We start from the raw sequence: 17,387 nt of genomic DNA on the forward strand, positions 1-17,387 counted from the left end.
GCTGCTGGTCAGGCACCTGGGCAGATCCCAACATTATCGTCAGGATCTCTGTAGAGCCTAGATCGGTTCTGTAACATCAGCTGACAGCGGGCTTTAGACCACTGTTGGCTGAATTTGGGTCACAGGAGTGCAGAACTAAGTGCACTCATGTGACCTTGCAGAAGAAGTGTGGTCGAAAGAGCTGTTGCCATGCTTTTCCTTTAATATCAAATCAACTGTAGGTTTTTCTGACCTCACCCCAGTTCCAATTCAGGACTTTTCTTCTGCTAACATTGTACCTACAAAACGGTCACCAGTGTAATGTACGCTGGTTATGCCATCATCCATCTTTCTTTCTTTTGGTGATTATATAACAGTACACCTTGACATCAATCACATTAACTTCCTTAGCTCAACCCCATGTTACTACTTGCAGGATTCCATTTCACTGTTACATAAAACACATTACCTTATGACACAGCTCACAGTATGTATGTTCTGAAAATAAAATACAAAGAACAGCATAGTTTTCCAGAATTTTATTTGAAAACAGACCACTCCAGACAGTAACATTGGATCCAAGGCTCCTCTACATTAGGGGTAGAACAGAAAAGCATGACAGTCAACATGCAGCCCTGGAGGTGTTCCTGGTGGTGGCACTTATTCTATCCTCATACATAATCCACAAGAAGCCTAGAAAATAAAAATATTATATGGTATTACAGTGACTTCAGTGAAATATTACAATGGTTAATGTAGTGTTTTCACATAAGTTACTACTACATAGTGCATACATGTAATAAAACATTGCAATTTTGCTTCAGCTTTTACTTCTGAAGAGTTTTTCATTCAGATTCCTATTTTAGAGAAAAATAAATTGGTTTTCTTGGATTTAATAATAAAGGTATTCCATGAGAACAGATTATCTGAAAGCAGCAAAGAATCCCAAATCAGTCCAGAAGATACATATAGTTCAACTCCAAAAAGCAGTGCTAGGTATGTTGAACTCAGTGTTTGGGGGTCGTCTGACAAACTGTCTCCGGCCACTAGACCCAAAAAGAACAATCTTACTTTCATCAGTCCACAAAATGTTTCGCCATTTCTCTTTAGGCCAGTCAATGTGCTCTTTGGCAAATTGTAACCTCTTCAGCACATGTCTTTTTTTCAACAATGGGACTTTGCGGGGGCTTTTTGCAGATAGCTTGGCTTCACATAGGCGTCTTCTAATTGTAACAGTACTCACAGGTAACTTTAGACCTTCTTTGATCTTCCTGGAGCTGATTGTTGGCTGAGTCCTTGCCATTTTGGCTATTCTTCTATCCATTCCAATGGTAGTTTTTCGCTTTCTTCCACGTCTTTCAGCTTTTGGTTGCCATTTTAAAGCATTTGCGATCATTTTAGCTGAGCAGCCTATCATTTTCTGCACTTCTTTATATGTTTTCCCCTCTCCAATCAACTTTTTAATCAAGGTACGCTGTTCTTCTGAACAATGTCTGGAACGACCCATTTTCCTCAGAATTTCAGAGAGAAATGCACTGTAACCAGCATGTACAACATTTGCTGCCTTCCTTCCTTAACCACTTGCCTACCAGGCACTTATACCCCCTTCCTTACCAGGCCAATTTTCAGCTTTCAGCGCTGCCGCACTTTGATTGACAATTGCGCGGTCATGCAACATTGTACCCATATGAAATTTTGATCATTTTTTTCTCACAAATAGAGCTTTCTTTTGGTGGTATTTAATCGCCACTGGGCGCTTTACTTTTTGCGCTATAAATTAAAAAACGTGCAAACAATTTGAAAAAAAAAAAAAAGTTTATTTGTTTCTTTTATAAAATTTTTCAAACAGGTATTTTTTCTCCTTCACTGATTTGCGTTGATGAGGCGGCACTGATGGGCACTGATAGGCGGCACTGATGGGCACTGATAGGCAGCACTAAAGGGCACTGATAGGCAGTACTAATGAGGTGGCACGGATAGGCGGCACTGATAGACAGCACTAATTAGGGGTCACGGATAGGCGGCACTGATATGCAGCACTGATAGGCGGCACTGATAGGTGACACTGATGATGGGTACTGATAGACGGCACTGACTGGCATCACTTCTGGGCACTGACTGGCGGCACTGACTGGCACAACCCCTGGGCACTGACTGGTGGCACTGACTGGCAGCACTGCTGGGCTGCACTGGTGGGTGGGCACAGGTGGGTGGCACTGGTGGGCACAGGTGGGTGGGCACAGGTGGGTGGGCACATGTAGGTGGCACTTCTGGGCACAGGTAGGTGGCACTGCAGAGTGGCACAGGTGGGTGCACTGCTGGGCACAGGTGGGGGCACTGCTGGGAACGGGTGGGCGGGGCTAGTGGGCGCACTGCTGGGCGGAACTTGCGGGTGTCACTGCTGGGCACCGATCATCAGGGCACTGATCATCAGTGCCCTGATGATCGGTGCCGATCCCCGCTCTGACAACTGCCGGTTCTCGGCAGTACTTTCCTCACGATCTGACAGCGTGAGGAAAGTGCAGCCGAGAACCGGCACTTGCCTTTCCCTGTGATCAGCGTGTCATTGGACACCGCTGATCACGTGGTAAAAGGCCGGTGGGATCGGCCTTTCACCACATCACGTGATCAGCTGTGTCCGTAGGACACAGCGATCACGGAGATCGCCGGGGGCGCGCAGGAGAGCGCGTTCTGGGAGGACGTCATATGACGTCCACTCAGAACTGGCCGGCCGCGGTGAAGCCGTCATTCGGCTATGCGCGGTCGGCAAGAGGTTAAATAAGGGCAATAATTGCCACCTGTTTTTCAAAGAATGAACGACCTCACTAATAGAACTCCACACTGCTATTATTTTGAACATGCCCCTTTCACTTAGTGATTCAATTACACAGAATCAGCAGCATGCATGTCATGACTGTTGGGTCTGTTGGATTTCTATTACTCTACTACACCTGCTAGTAAATTATTTGCCATGTAGAAATATAATTTCTACCAAAAACAGTGATTGATCAGGTTAGTGGTGTCTGCTATTATTTCGAACACAACTGTAGCTGCTCCCTGCAACATCTTATCTTTAGTGTTTCTACTCACTGCAAAATAAACTTATTATAAGCAATCAATGACATTTGAGCGACAGACTGTAAATGTAATTAAAATGATCAACAATTTTATTAAATCACCAAAAATAGTGGTTTTTGTCCTACCAATTGTAGAACTATAGGTAGAAATATATATTTTGGATAAAAGGACGAGTTATAACTAGGGATGCACCAAAATTCCGGTGGCCGAAACATTTCGGCCGAAAACACCCCTTTCGGCTGTCGGCCGAAATGAACAAAAGCACTGATACAGGTGCTGAAAAAACCCCGCCCCTCGCCGCAACCCTCTCTAAAAATTGCACAATTATTCTGGCTGCTTCTGTCACATCATCAATAAACACCAATGACCCAGTGCCACTGGAAGCCATGCATGCCCATGCAATCACACTGCCTCCACCATGTTTTACAGCTGACATTGTGTGCTTTGGCTCATGAGCTGTTCCAAGCCTTCTCCACACTTTTTTCTTCCAATCATTCTGGTACAGATTAATCTTAGTTTCATCCGTCCAAAAAATGCTTTTTCAGAACTGGTTTGGCTTTTTTAGATTTCTTTGGGCAAAGTCTAATCTGGCTTTTCTATTCTTCAGGCTTCTGAATGGTTTGCACCTTGTGGTAAACCTCTCATGAAGTCTTCTCTTGATTGTAGACTTTGACAATGATACGCCCACCTCCTGGAGAGTGTCCTTCACTTGTCTGGATGTTGTGAATGGGTTTTTCTTTACCATAGAGAAGATCCTGCGATAATCATCCACCACTGTTGTCTTCCATGGCCGTCCATGCCTTTTTATGTTGCTGAGCTCACCAATGCATTCTTCTTTCTTCAGAATGTACCAAACTGTTGATTTGGCCACTTCTAATGTTGCTGCTATCTCCTTAATGGATTTGTTTAGTTTTTGAAGCCTTGCAATGGCCTGTGTCACATGCATGGACAGCTCCTTTGAACGCATGATGTAGGTTCACAGCAATAGATTCCAAATGCAAATACTACACTTAGAATCAACTCCAGACCTTTTACCTGCTTAATTGATGAAAAAATAACGAAGGAGTAGCCCACACCTGGCCATGAAACAGCTTGTGATTTAATTGTCCAATTACTTTTTGTCCCTTCAAAAAGGGGGATGGCTATTATTAAGAGCTGTAATTCCTAAACCCTTCCTCCAATTTGGATGTACATACCCTCAAATTAAACCTGAGAGTGTGCACTTTCAGCCCATATCCTTTATATAACTATAGCTTGAATATGTTTTGGTAAATACCTAAAAAAAACTAAAATTGTTCCTGTGTCCAAATATACATGGACCTAACTGTACTGCAGTATGTGCAAAGGGAAGTGCATATAGCAGGATCCAGTGCATGAAAACAGCATTAAGGGCCAAAATCTTATCTTCCATCTGGTCAGTTCTGGGAAAGGTCCCCTAAGGCTCTTACAAGCAGTCAACCAATCCAGGAGCTGGAATGAAATCACAAATGGCTATGGTGAAGTGGGAATCTTAATAGAAGATTTATCTAAGTGGAATATCATCAGAGAGCAAAAGATAGAGAGAAAAAAAAGGAGGGAAGTTTCCCTCAGAATAGAGGAGAGGTCACCTAAGGAGACTAGCCAAAAATATACTTTTTTTTGTAATTCCTGGATTGGTGGGCTTTAATTCTAGGCTTGCCATCATTTTCTTTTCATTTTATTACAGCCGTACAGGCTACTCTTCTGTACTGTTATTCTGAGTTTCTCACACTGAAATAGAAGCTGCAGAAAGACAGAGCCCATCTTATTTCCTGACTAGAGGCTGTCCAGCATCACATAGTTCTTTCCTTCTCACCCTTGCTCTGTCCTTGGCCAGCTCCTTTCCTTCTTTCTGTGGGTGTTACCTAGGACAGGAACTACCCAGGAACTTCCACTCCTCGACACGGATATCCACTCATTAAGGCATTTTGAGATTTGCCTAACTCCTTATAAGAACCAACCCACTGCTTGCATCAGGGCTGCAGGAGTCAAAATGCAGTTAGGTTTTTAGGATGCTATGTACAGCACCCTGCTGAACCCTCCCACCAACCATGATGGCCTACATTACACAGGACCCAGTGATGCTACCACTGGGTCCTGTATCAACAAAAAAAAATATGTACATAGAACAAAAAGGCTTACATTTAAAAATTTCATTAGCATGTTTATGGGGAGAACCTGCTTTGTATGAAATCTTTGCACATGCATTACTAATACATAGTATAATGCTAACCATCACTTACTTTTAGTCATCAATGTATTCAAATGGCTCTGGAGGCTCTGGTTCCTGCTCTTCCTCTTCAATTTTGGGACCGTGAGCAGCAACAGGTTCTACTAGCTGTTCTTCCTCCTCACTAGTGTCTCTAAGGATTATTATGCCACCAATCGAGAGCTGTTAAAAGAGCGGATGTTCAGCAAGACACACTTTTTACAAGATGATTCACTTGCACACGACTATTATAGACATAAGCAGGACAAAATAGGAATAACAACACAACACACCACAAATAGATTAATAATGACTGTTAAAAAAAGTCAATAGGCATATCAATACTATGCCTTAGTGTTTTAAATTGATAAAATTAAATAACCCGGAGCTGAAAAATCATTACAGGTAGGCAAAAATACAGCTAAAGCCCTGTTTGCAGCAATTGTATCTTATTAGTTGAAGTACAGGATAACTGCATCACTACTAACACATGGATGGTGTTACCAGGCTTATAAATTATACATATGATCAACCAATGTATTTAACACACTAATGATAAAAAACAAAACAAAAACAAAATAAAAAAACACTGTATATTCGAGCAGTGTATCAGATTTTTTTTTCCTTAAAAGCATCTACCTTTCCCTTGATTGCTACTCTCCACTAGTGTTTTTCTTACAGTAGAATTATGAACCTAGCTGTTACCAAGGGCCAGAGATGCGAGCAGATCCTTAGCCGTCACCTCCCACATTTGTGCACAATGTACTTGCACCAATATTTGTAAGAGGTCTATTACCAAAAAGAATAGCAACTGCACTTCTAAAATCCCAATTGATAAGGCTGTACAAGTGACAGACCTGCTCTCAGTAGATAGGGAGGTGTACAGAATCGGTATAAATTATTGCTGTATATATAGCACAATCATATAGGAGTTTTATTTACTGGTTTTATTAATAAAGCATTTTTTTTTACACCATGCAATCTACTTTTTCCTTCTTTCATGCATGTATTATTGAACTTATGGAGTGAAAAGCCAATGTGGCACCAATGATGTTTCAACGTCAGCAGGGAACACACAAGCAATTTTTGGCTTTTCTTAAAACAGAGATCAGTGATACTTGGTGAGTGAATCTCCTAAGGGGAACAAAAGTGTGTTTCCAACTGTGGTGACTGAAAAAGGGCCAAAGAATTAACATATCAGGTTTCAGCAGATTGTAGCACTGGGTGTATTTGGACTGTGTTTGAGACACACATAGGGGTTTATTTACTAAAGCTGGAGAGTGCAAAATTAGGCGAGCTCTTGCATAGAAAACAAACAGCTTCCAGGTTATATTGTCAAAGCTTAATTGAACAAACTGACGTTAGAAGCTGATTGACTACCATGTACAGCTGTACCAGATTCTGAATGCACCAGTTTTAGTAAATTTTCCCCAAAGTGGACTTATCTGAGACACCGAGTGGATTGCACACAAACTGCGGATTTATAGAATTTTGAACATGGAATGGGTTTATAAATTGTATTTGAGACCATTTTCTTACAAACATATTGTTTTACATACTTTATTATTGTTGGATTATATAGAAATTATATTTGATAAGGAGTGCATTACTATGTAAGCACAAGGCATTGCCAAAATATGTCCATATAGCGTAAAGTGCTGGGTAAAAAAAAAAAGTCACAATCACCCTTCCTCCAAGCACAGAACACTTTGCATTCTATGAAAATAATACAAGATATTTTCTCAATGGAAAAGCAAGTGACCTGCTATCAGAGCAAGCAGTACTCAAGTGAAAAGTGAAAGTCTCAAGCAGACTTTCGCTGAAAGTGAAAGTCTCCGTACGTGATGTTTGGCACTTACTATAATGTGGGGTGAACAAATACAGGTTTTATAGAATAAATGCAGTCTACACACATGGCACGTTTCATCAGTGCTAATTTATTTTTACAGTGCACATGTCCAAATATTTTTTTCGACCAGAATTCAACTTTAGTAAGTGGCAGTTCCTTCAATCCAACAGGCCATGTGGTTAGTAAATGCATTCTCAATTTTAACAAAATAATCCTGTATTTTTTTTTAAGCCAATAAGCAACAAACGTAGCAATAGAAGGCTTGGTAGATACTTTTTTTACTACTCCTATACACAACCTGCTTTGGCTTTAATAGGAATCAAATCAGTGTCTTATGGCCCGTTCACACCAGGATGGTATGTTGCAGCATCGTTAATGCGTGTTATGCCACATGTTAAAAGCTAAGTTCACCTTTTTAAAAAAAATGCACTTTTCTGTGCAGGTAAAAAAAATGTGCATTTATAATTTTTTTTTTCTAAGAGCCTGCAGAGCACTGCACCCGTGATCAGCAGATCGCGGATGCAATCTCAGGCTCCTGCATACTCTCAGGATAGCTGCCTACCTGCACCTTGTACAGGTAGGCAGTTACTTCAGGGCAGGATGAATCAATCAACTACCATAGCGCTCGCAAGCGCCTCGGAGTTCATTGAGAACTGCAAGCCATCAGCCGCAATGGCTCATGGTACTTGTAGGCTCTTCATACACACAAAACAGTAAATGAATGACATGGATGTGTGGGTGGAGCACCGTACTGTTTGCAAATTGTGACAGCAGGAGAAAGGGGGAGAAGATCCCCCACCCGCTGTCACAGGGAGGGGAAACAATCCAGGGTGCAGATGCTAGAACATGTTACATGTTCCACTTTAAAAACAGGTTGAACACGTAACATGTTCCAAAGGTGAACTTATCCTTTTATGTGCATTGCATCAAGTCAGCTTATTTATTTGAATGGGCTACCTAAAACACCCAAAATTGTTTCTCCATCAAGTTTCATTAGTGCACAGCAATACACGCATTGCTGTGTTCTGCAACGCAGATGTATTGGGGTTCCCTTTACAAACAAAAACACTAAATCACTGCAGCTCACGTAACTTGCATTACCACAATACATTAGTGTGAACTGGCCCATAGTGGAAGGATTCTGTGGGAACCCTGCTAGTATCTGATAAACCATAATACACTTACCAGCTTTTGCAGTAAACGAAAACAGGCATGCAATACACTAACATGCATATTTGATAATATTTACACAAAATGTTAATTTATAAGAGGGGAACAGTACTACCAGGAGCTTTGTCTCTACAACACAGCCAGCATCTACCAGGGTTCTCTCAACCTGTTTTCACCACTGCAGAGGGCAGGCACTGGAACATATTACACCCTAAATACGGGTGTAACATGTTGTAAAGGTGAACTTAGCATTTAAAAACTTCTCTTATGAAAAGTTCTCTTTAATTTTATTACTTTAGCTGCTTAGGCATTAATCTCTCATTAGCATATATGAATTACCCAAAATTATTTGGCTGTACTTACAGGTTTAAAAGGTTGGTAACGGGAACCCTCTGGCATAGTAAGGACTTTGAGCTGAGCAGGCATCACCCGAGCTGGGTTTTCCAGTAGTTGAAAGTTGGGCTCTGGCTCCTTCTTTTTCTCTTCTTTTTTCTCAGTTTCATCCTGGAACATATAGAACATGCACAGGTTACATGTAAAATGAACCTACTTTATATGCAAATAACAGTGGCAGTGCCACATATAAAAAATTATTAATTCTTATGTATGAATATTAAATTAAAACAATATTAGTGCCTTTGAACCCATAACAGACCATGAGCAGGGCTGCCATTAGAAATCACAAGGACCTGTACAGTCTAGCAGCCACTTCCCTCCCCTTTCTCCACCCACCCAAGCTGACATTAGTCATGCCCACACCAGGGCCCCAGGCTCCTTTTCAGTCGTTTGGAGTCTCACAGCACCATCTGCTGCATGTTTATGTGCATGGCTATAAAGTGGGCATCATTAATAAAGTGGGTGTTGTTTCCTAGTGTACGGCTTGTAGTGTGACACCTCTTCATCCCTTCCACTTTGCTCTGCCATGCCATATGAATGCAGAAGGTATTTTACCTTCCTGCATTCTAACTGCTGTCAAACACAGTCAGTGAGCAGGGAGAGGGAGGTGGTGCCGTGTCACGCTTTGTGTGTCTTATGGACACACAGAGGAGGCTCAGGAGTGAGCAGGCACGAGTGACCCCACAGCAAGCAAGAGCTTGACAAAGGAACACGCGTGTCCTGTCATCAGTGCACATGCTCAGAATCGCATCGCAATATGTCCGGTGATATCAGCCCTCTCTCCTGGTGACTATCCACACACACAGCTGGCTTCTGGATCCAGCTGAGCAGCAGTACAGCAACACAGTGTGACTGCAGACCCACCAAGGATGAACGATCCATGTGCCTGTTTTACACGGTCTCAATGTGAGTGGTTCTAACACCTTTTGTTTGAAAAACTTTCATACGGTCTACTCTTAGAGGTGCCTCTGTTCTCTCTTTCTATTACATGTTTCTTTGAAACTGCTTCTATTCTCCTCAAGAGGCTTGCCCTGAGCAGTTGACCTTTCTGAGCTCCCACAATCCGACCTTTTGGATGGATTAGCTCCCATATGTCTTACTGTCTTTTCCTTATGTTTACAACTTTCTCTATAGGACTATACTAATAGATGGTTTGTAGGTGAAGTGATCAAAACATTGCGCCATACTAAATTCTTGTTTGTATGCTCCTGTTCAAAGACATTAACAGACTGGAGCAAAAAGAACTGACAGCAGATGCTCTGTGGGGAGTGGGCTGCACAGAAGCTGGTTGCAGAGAGGAAACCCATAGGCACCCCTGCTGATATCGGGGGGGTTGCCTGTACCACCCCTATCCGCAGTCCTGTCCACAGGTATAAGAGAAATCCTTCACATGTAAACCTCTGCTATCACGTTAAAGATTTCTGTTGAATCCATAAAGTTCAACCTATCTGAAAATATTATTGAGTCAGAATCTTTGTAATGAAATCTAGGGATGCAGCGATACCATTTTTTTAATCGACAAGGACCACAATACCCCTGGTCAAGTACTCTCTGATACAGAGTACTGATATTTTGCACTGTGATTTGCTTCCATATAAAATGAATAGGTGCAAATCGCACTGTAAAGAACAACATGCAATTTGAACAGGAATGCGCTATGAAACCTGTCCAAATCACATGCGGTTTCCCCACCGCTCCTGTGTGAACCCAGGCTTGTCATAGTTCACACAGAAGCTTTACCTGAAAGCTCCCTGCACCAATCCCATGCTGTCACACAAGGAAAAGCCGCTTCACAGGTCAGGGAATTTTAAATCTCTGCGGCTTTCTCTCCTCTCCTTGCATGGATGACAGTAAAGTCTAGACAACTTCTGACTGGTCAGCACTGAGAAACGTACCACTTCCATTTTTTCCTCCTCTTTTTTTTCTTTTTCTTTCTCCTTCTTCTTTGCTTTAGCGGTTATGGACAGAACAGCAGTGGAAACCTAAAGGATAGATGGTAAAATGAAATTAAAAGACATGTTAACCTCAAAATGTTCTGCTTTTGACAACCAAAGGGGACAATATGCATTCAATATAGGCTCATATTGCCGTATTACATTACCTCAAGAAGATTTTAGAAACTTGGGTGATAAAAAGGTTTTCTTTCTATAATCTCAGAAATAATGGAAGTTCAACAAGCAAAAGGACATTTGTAACTACCTACAGTAATCTCTGAATCAATCTCATGCTTTATTTAGGCCATACACAGCATGGGTCATCACAACACCATATCTCTGCTTCAAGTTATAACTATTTGAGGATTTACATTAAATAAAGAAAAAGATGCTTGTACACTTAGCCCTGGTTCACACTGATGCGATTTGTGATGCATTCCAAAATGCATGGAATAGCACGACAAGTGAAATAACACGGGTTTCTGTGGAGTCCATTCATATATATGCAGTGTGGAAGTGATGCGATTTTCAAGAGTCCTGTGTGAGCTTAATGTGATACAGTGTGAATTTGTGGTCCATAGACTTCAATGGACATGCATCAAAGTCGTGTTATTTTTTATCTGTTTTACAATGTGATTTGTACTGGTTGTTACAAGCTGGCATGCGCCGACGTCCTAGCAACCAGTGACTCATCCCTGTTATCAGCAGCAGGGATGAGTCATCGGTTGCTGAGGAGCTGCGCGCGATAGCAGAATGTGAGCATGCAACCCGACAGGCCAAGAAAAGGAGGGGGACAAGCGAGCTCCCTCTCCTGAACCATAGGAGTCCACAGGCCCTCAACAGGGCCCAAGCTAGGTTTCCGACAAGTCCTTTATTAAAATAAACAAACATGCCCCCCCACCGAAGTAAAAACATCATTAATCAGAATGAACCTCGGACAAGTGTGGGTGGGTGTGTGTGGATGTGTGAGAGATTTTGCACAGAACGCAGTAGCAGTGTATCTGCTATAGGGCGGTTGGAAAGTGGATATATTTGTCCGAGGTTCAAGTAATACACAGATTTTTTTTTTTTCCTTTTTGTGCTGTTTGGTTCACTGGGAAGTTGAGCATTTTGATCTCTATAAAACTCCCAGGCTGCTTAGGGAGAATAAATAAATAATTTGCGCTAGTAAATGTGTATAAATATATATAAAGAAATCATCAAATCATAAGTCCAGAAAAAAATATATATATGCCAATACCACAAAAAAATATATAAAAAAACAAAAACAAAAAAAAAAAACTTTTAAGTGCAAAAAACTTTTGTGCAAAAAAAAAGTGTCTAAATATGAAAAATTTCACCAAAAAACCTTGATAATATAATGGCAGATCATCCATAAATATATCTTCAGAAACGGAAACTCTGCAACACACCGATCCTCATCGATCGAAATAACAGGATGAAAAACTTTGTAGTTAATCGAAAATCCACTTCTCCAATAGATAAAGGACCACCTTCAAACGTATCCATGGGGGGAAATGCCAAGCACTCGAGAGAAACAGAAAGACTTCATGGTGCAATATTATAAAAACCAATTCCTTTATTAGGTACTCATTGCACTTACTCAAGAGGTGTCCCAGCCGACACCAGCATCAACAGCATAACAGCAATCACATAAACGAGCCTGGCTACTCAGCACATGCGCAGTAGCTGGCAGCCAAAAACGTAATGACGTCACATCAATCAAGCTCCGCCCTACGCGTTTCGTCATCGACGTCCTCATCCGCTCCGTGAGGACGTCGATGACGAAACGCGTAGGGCGGAGCTTGATTGATGTGACGTCATTACGTTTTTGGCTGCCAGCTACTGCGCATGTGCTGAGTAGCCAGGCTCGTTTATGTGATTGCTGTTATGCTGTTGATGCTGGTGTCGGCTGGGACACCTCTTGAGTAAGTGCAATGAGTACCTAATAAAGGAATTGGTTTTTATAATATTGCACCATGAAGTCTTTCTGTTTCTCTCGAGTGCTTGGCATTTCCCCCCATGGATACGTTTGAAGGTGGTCTTTATCTATTGGAGAAGTGGATTTTCGATTAACTACAAAGTTTTTCATCCTGTTATTTCGATCGATGAGGATCGGTGTGTTGCAGAGTTTCCGTTTCTGAAGATATATTTATGGATGATCTGCCATTATATTATCAAGGTTTTTTGGTGAAATTTTTCATATTTAGACACTTTTTTGCACAAAAGTTTTTTGCACTTAAAAGTTTTTGTTTTTTTGTTTTTTTTATATATATTTTTTTGTGGTATTGGCATATATATATTTTTTTATGGACTTATGATTTGATGATTTCTTTATATATATTTATATATTTATACACATTTACTAGCGCAAATTATTTATTTATTGGTACACTTTATATATGGTGATTTTTTGCAACTGGTACACTATTAGTAAGTTATATAATTTTGACCATAGGCGCTATTATTAATTTTTCTTATGCTTAGGGAGAATGCTCTATCCTGGAATCAGATCTCTGTGCAGGGCAGACTCCGGAGCAGCCTTTTACTTGCATGGTGAGATTAAGTCTGTATGACTATGGACTGACATATTCTTTGTAAAAGCCAAGTGTCTGGGCAGCAGTAGGCTGTTTTAGGACTAGTCAGGTTCATGGGTTTGTAGTTTGACGCACTACATGGCAAGGATTTATTTCCAGTTTTTGTTTTATTTTGCGGTTTGTGAACACCGACTTTGTAAATAAATCACACTTGTGTTTCAACAAGATTCAGCTGTCTTGCCGTGCCTTTTTCACCATGCTGTGACTCATCCAGGGAGTCGCACACAAAAAAAAGTATTGGGTCACCTGCCTTTACAAGCACATGATCAATATTGAGTTGGCCCACCCATTGCAGCTATAACAGCTTCAACTTTCCTGAGAAGGCTGTCCACAAGGTTTAGGAGTGTGTCTTTGGGAATGTTTGACCACTCTTTCAGAAGCGCATTTGTGAGGTCAGGCGCCGATGTCAGACGAGAAGGCCTGGCTCACAGTCTCCGCTCTAATTCACCCCAAAGGTGTTTTATTGGGTTGAGGTCAGGACTCTGTGCAGGACAATCAAGTTCCTCCATTCCAAACTCACTCACGTCTTTATGGACGTTGCTTTGTGCACTGATGCACAGTCATGTTGGGACAGGAAGGGGCCGTCCCCAAACTGTTCCCACAAAGTTGGGAGCATGAAATTGTCCAAAATGTCTTGGTATGCTGACGCCTTAAGAGTTCCCTTCAGTGGAACTAAGGGGACAAGACCAACTGCTGAAAAACAACCCCACACCATAATCTCCCCTCCACCAAATTTTACACTTGGCACAATGCAGTCAGGCAAGTACCGTTCTCCTGGCAACCGTCAAACCCAGACATGTCTATCGGATTGCCAGACAGAGAAGTGGGATTTGTCACTCCAGAGAACATGTCTCCATTGCTCTAGAGTCCAGTGGCGGCATGCTTTAAACCTCTGCATCCGACGCTTTGCATTGTACTTGATGATGTAAGGCTTGGATGCAGCTACTCAGCCATGGAAACCCATTTCATGAAGCTCTCTACACACTGTTTTTGTGCTAATTCGAAGGCCACACAAAGTTTAGAGGTCTTTAGCTATTGCGATTTCTGCGCACTTCAGCATGCGCTGACCCCGCTCTGTCATTTTACGTGGCCTACTACTTCGTGGCTGAGTTGCTGTTGTTCTCAGTAGCTTCCACTTTGTTATAATACCACTAACAATTGACTGTGGAATATTTAGTAGCAAGGAACTTTCATGGATGGGCCTATTGCACAGTTGGCAACCTATCACTGTACCATGCTTGAATTCACTGAGCTCCTGAGAGCGATCCATTCTTTCACAAATGTTTATAGAAGCAGTCTGCATGGCTAGGTGCTTGATGTTATACACTTGTAGCCATGGAGGTGATTGAAATCAATGATTTGGAAGGGTGTCCCAATACTTTTTGCAATACTGTGTGTGTGTGTATATGTGTGTGTGTACATACACACATAAAAACACACACACTGTACATATAAACATATATTTACACACAATTAATGGATTTAAATAAAAATTTTACTTTAACTTGATAACGGGAGAGGCTTTCATAATGCAGGACTTTTTTTTTTTTTGCAATACATTGCAAAACCTCTACCTCAACCACTGGCTTGAAGATTTCATAGACCGCATTCCTCTATCTCTTCATGATATCTCTTACACTCCTACTTCCTGAGGGGTTTCTTTTTTTGTTTTTTTTTTAAGACGGTGGCACTGTATTGCTTGTGAGAACCATAAAAATAATATGACATTGAAAACTGCAAGCAAAATTAAAGTGTACGTCCACCCAAAACTTTTTTTTAATATTGAATAAAGCCAGGAAAGGTTGGAACCTTTATCAGGTTATTACTGTTAGCCAAGGGTTCTATCATTTCCCTATTCTACTAATTAAAAGCAGTTTTTCATCTTTTGTGTTCCTTGTAAAGATTCTTCCTCCAGCAAAGTTCTGGATGGCAGAAAAAACAACAGGGGTTATTCCTCCCCACTCTATCCAAAATGAAAAGGATAGAAGGGAAAAAAATTAGAAAAGAGAAGAAAAGGGAGAAATAGGGTTTGGCATTATATATCAAAAACGCTCCACTAAATTAAATGTATGAGTATGTGTATAGTGTAGGTGATCCACTCATTTGATTTTTCACATATATATTTTATATAATTTTAGTATATAGCACTACATTTAAAGAGGTGATTTTAGTTATATAAATTGTAATCATAATCTTATATATATTTTTATGCACACAATACACCATAGTAGCTCACAAGAATCAAGTTTTTATATTGGCTGTAAATATACTTTGAAAGATATACCAAAGGATTCAACTTTTGCAATAATTAGAAATACTGAGTAAATATGTTTTCACAAAATGCACCCTACAAATGTAATACAGCTTTTAAATATATAATAAAGTACACTTATATCAGTACCTACCTTCTCCTTTTCTTTTTCTTTGGGTACCTCAAGAGGAGCTGGGTAGGCAAATGTTGAGGGCTTGCAATTTGACCTGTACTGAACCTTAGGCATCTGTAAAAATTTAAACGGAAATAAAGATCTGTTGCAAAAAAATAAATAAATAAACACACAAAACCTTTCCTATAGCTTGATCAACTGGTTGTGGCGGTTATCACGTTTATTCAGCATACATGCATGTCTATCATAAGCAAGAGTCCAGGCATAGGTCCATATTATTAAATTGTCAATTTAAGCAGCACAGTGAGGCTAGTAATGATCTAAGAATCATCAGTCGATTAATTATGTCTTCAGAAAATATGGAAAGCCAGAAATACACTCAAGCATTTTATTATGCATCTAGAAAAAAAAAAGCCATCTTTGCCTACTGATGAAGAGTTATTTAGCAGCTGAATGCCACTTTCCAGATGTCAAGGCCATTAGCACTCTGTAAATAAGTATCAACCAAACATACTCACAGCATCAGATATAGAATCAGTAATATTACAACTTTAACATAAATAACTCCTGTAAACATGTAGTGAGTTTTTAGATGAATTAACAGTTCCCATACTTCCACCACAGACTGAACACCTTTCTGCAGAGTACAAAATAGGAAGGAGTTAATAAATCTCATTAACAGTGCTGTCTGTCATTACTATGAGTTGCTAATGAGTGGTGAGTGATCCAGCATCATAAGGTCTGTAAGAGGATTATGCATTTCTCTTTTAAGTTTAGGGGACTTGTGATGCTACATTCACTGTAACTCATTCACTGCTACAATTAATGACAACTGGAACCCAACCATTTGAAACTGAGAAATGCAATAAACAAAAACTACCTAATATATGACATGGGGCTAAAGGCACTCACCTTTAGGTCTTTATTTAAGCCGATGACACAGGTTGGAGTAAAGGATAAAGAAAGGAAGTGCGAAAGTGGGAACCAAAACCAGAACTGAGTGAACACCAAAACTCCTACTACTGATGGCATGTGAGTGTGGCCAGTGCGAGACTGTAATGAAATGGTAACATTGTGTCCACCTGCACAAAACAAAACAAAAAAAGGAGCAGTGCATTTATTCAGCTTCAAAATACAAACTCTTGTAGAAGTAGTTCTTGCGTAATGCAAGAATAAAATGTGTGTGGCAGCAGAAAGGTTAAATCAGCATGTGAAGGCCAGTCCCTCCTTTCATCAGAGCAGGGTGAAGAGGGCAGCCGGCAAGGCCATTACCGCCAAGGGGCCAGGTGCATTCATCTAATATCATTATAAAGCCATTATCTGCTGTCTTCTAGAGAAAAGTAATGTATACAAGTGACATCTCCACAATGAGAATAACCCCTTGGGCACTGGATGGCTTCCAGTAAAGCTGGCTGAAGTCCTAAGGACTAAGCATTACACACAAATCTATGGATGACCATATGACCACACTACACATTTTCCAAATACCTGCATCAAGGATTCCTTGAGCCAGTATAGCACCAAACTTTGCCATGACATCATCATGCTTGTCATTAATCACTTTGGAGTACAACTGTCGAAACTGGCTAACCTGAAAAAGAGATTTAGGGGGAGAAATTTAAAATCAAGAAGCAAAGCTTGCAGAAGCAGTAGGAAAAAACTGTATGCAAAGTGCAACGATAAGAGTGTGAAATGTATGTATCCATCACTACCAACCTGAAGCTTCCATTTACTATAGTCAAAAAGAGGACGAGTGAGTGGTTCATGTGCAAT

General features: G+C 40.7%; 1 protein-coding gene across 1 annotated transcript in view; it reads right to left on the minus strand.

Moving 5' to 3' along the window:
- Positions 1-503: 503 nt before the first annotated feature.
- The window catches only part of PSMD1 (proteasome 26S subunit, non-ATPase 1), a 159,522-nt gene continuing 142,638 nt past the window's right edge, over positions 504-17,387 (minus strand). Inside the window, exons 19-25 of the mRNA XM_089685437.1 lie at positions 17,103-17,205; positions 16,527-16,696; positions 15,636-15,728; positions 10,595-10,681; positions 8,667-8,807; positions 5,319-5,467; positions 504-672 (exon numbers count right to left, since the gene is read on the minus strand). Of these exons, the coding sequence (XP_089541563.1) occupies positions 5,321-5,467; positions 8,667-8,807; positions 10,595-10,681; positions 15,636-15,728; positions 16,527-16,696; positions 17,103-17,205 (741 nt within the window). The 3' untranslated portion in view covers positions 504-672; positions 5,319-5,320. The remainder of the gene's footprint in view (positions 673-5,318; positions 5,468-8,666; positions 8,808-10,594; positions 10,682-15,635; positions 15,729-16,526; positions 16,697-17,102; positions 17,206-17,387) is intronic.

This window comes from Staurois parvus, unplaced genomic scaffold, assembly GCF_062004578.1.
Source record: "Staurois parvus isolate SC_StPar_1 unplaced genomic scaffold, SC_StPar_1.0 ptg000376l, whole genome shotgun sequence".
NCBI lineage: Eukaryota > Metazoa > Chordata > Amphibia > Anura > Ranidae > Staurois > Staurois parvus.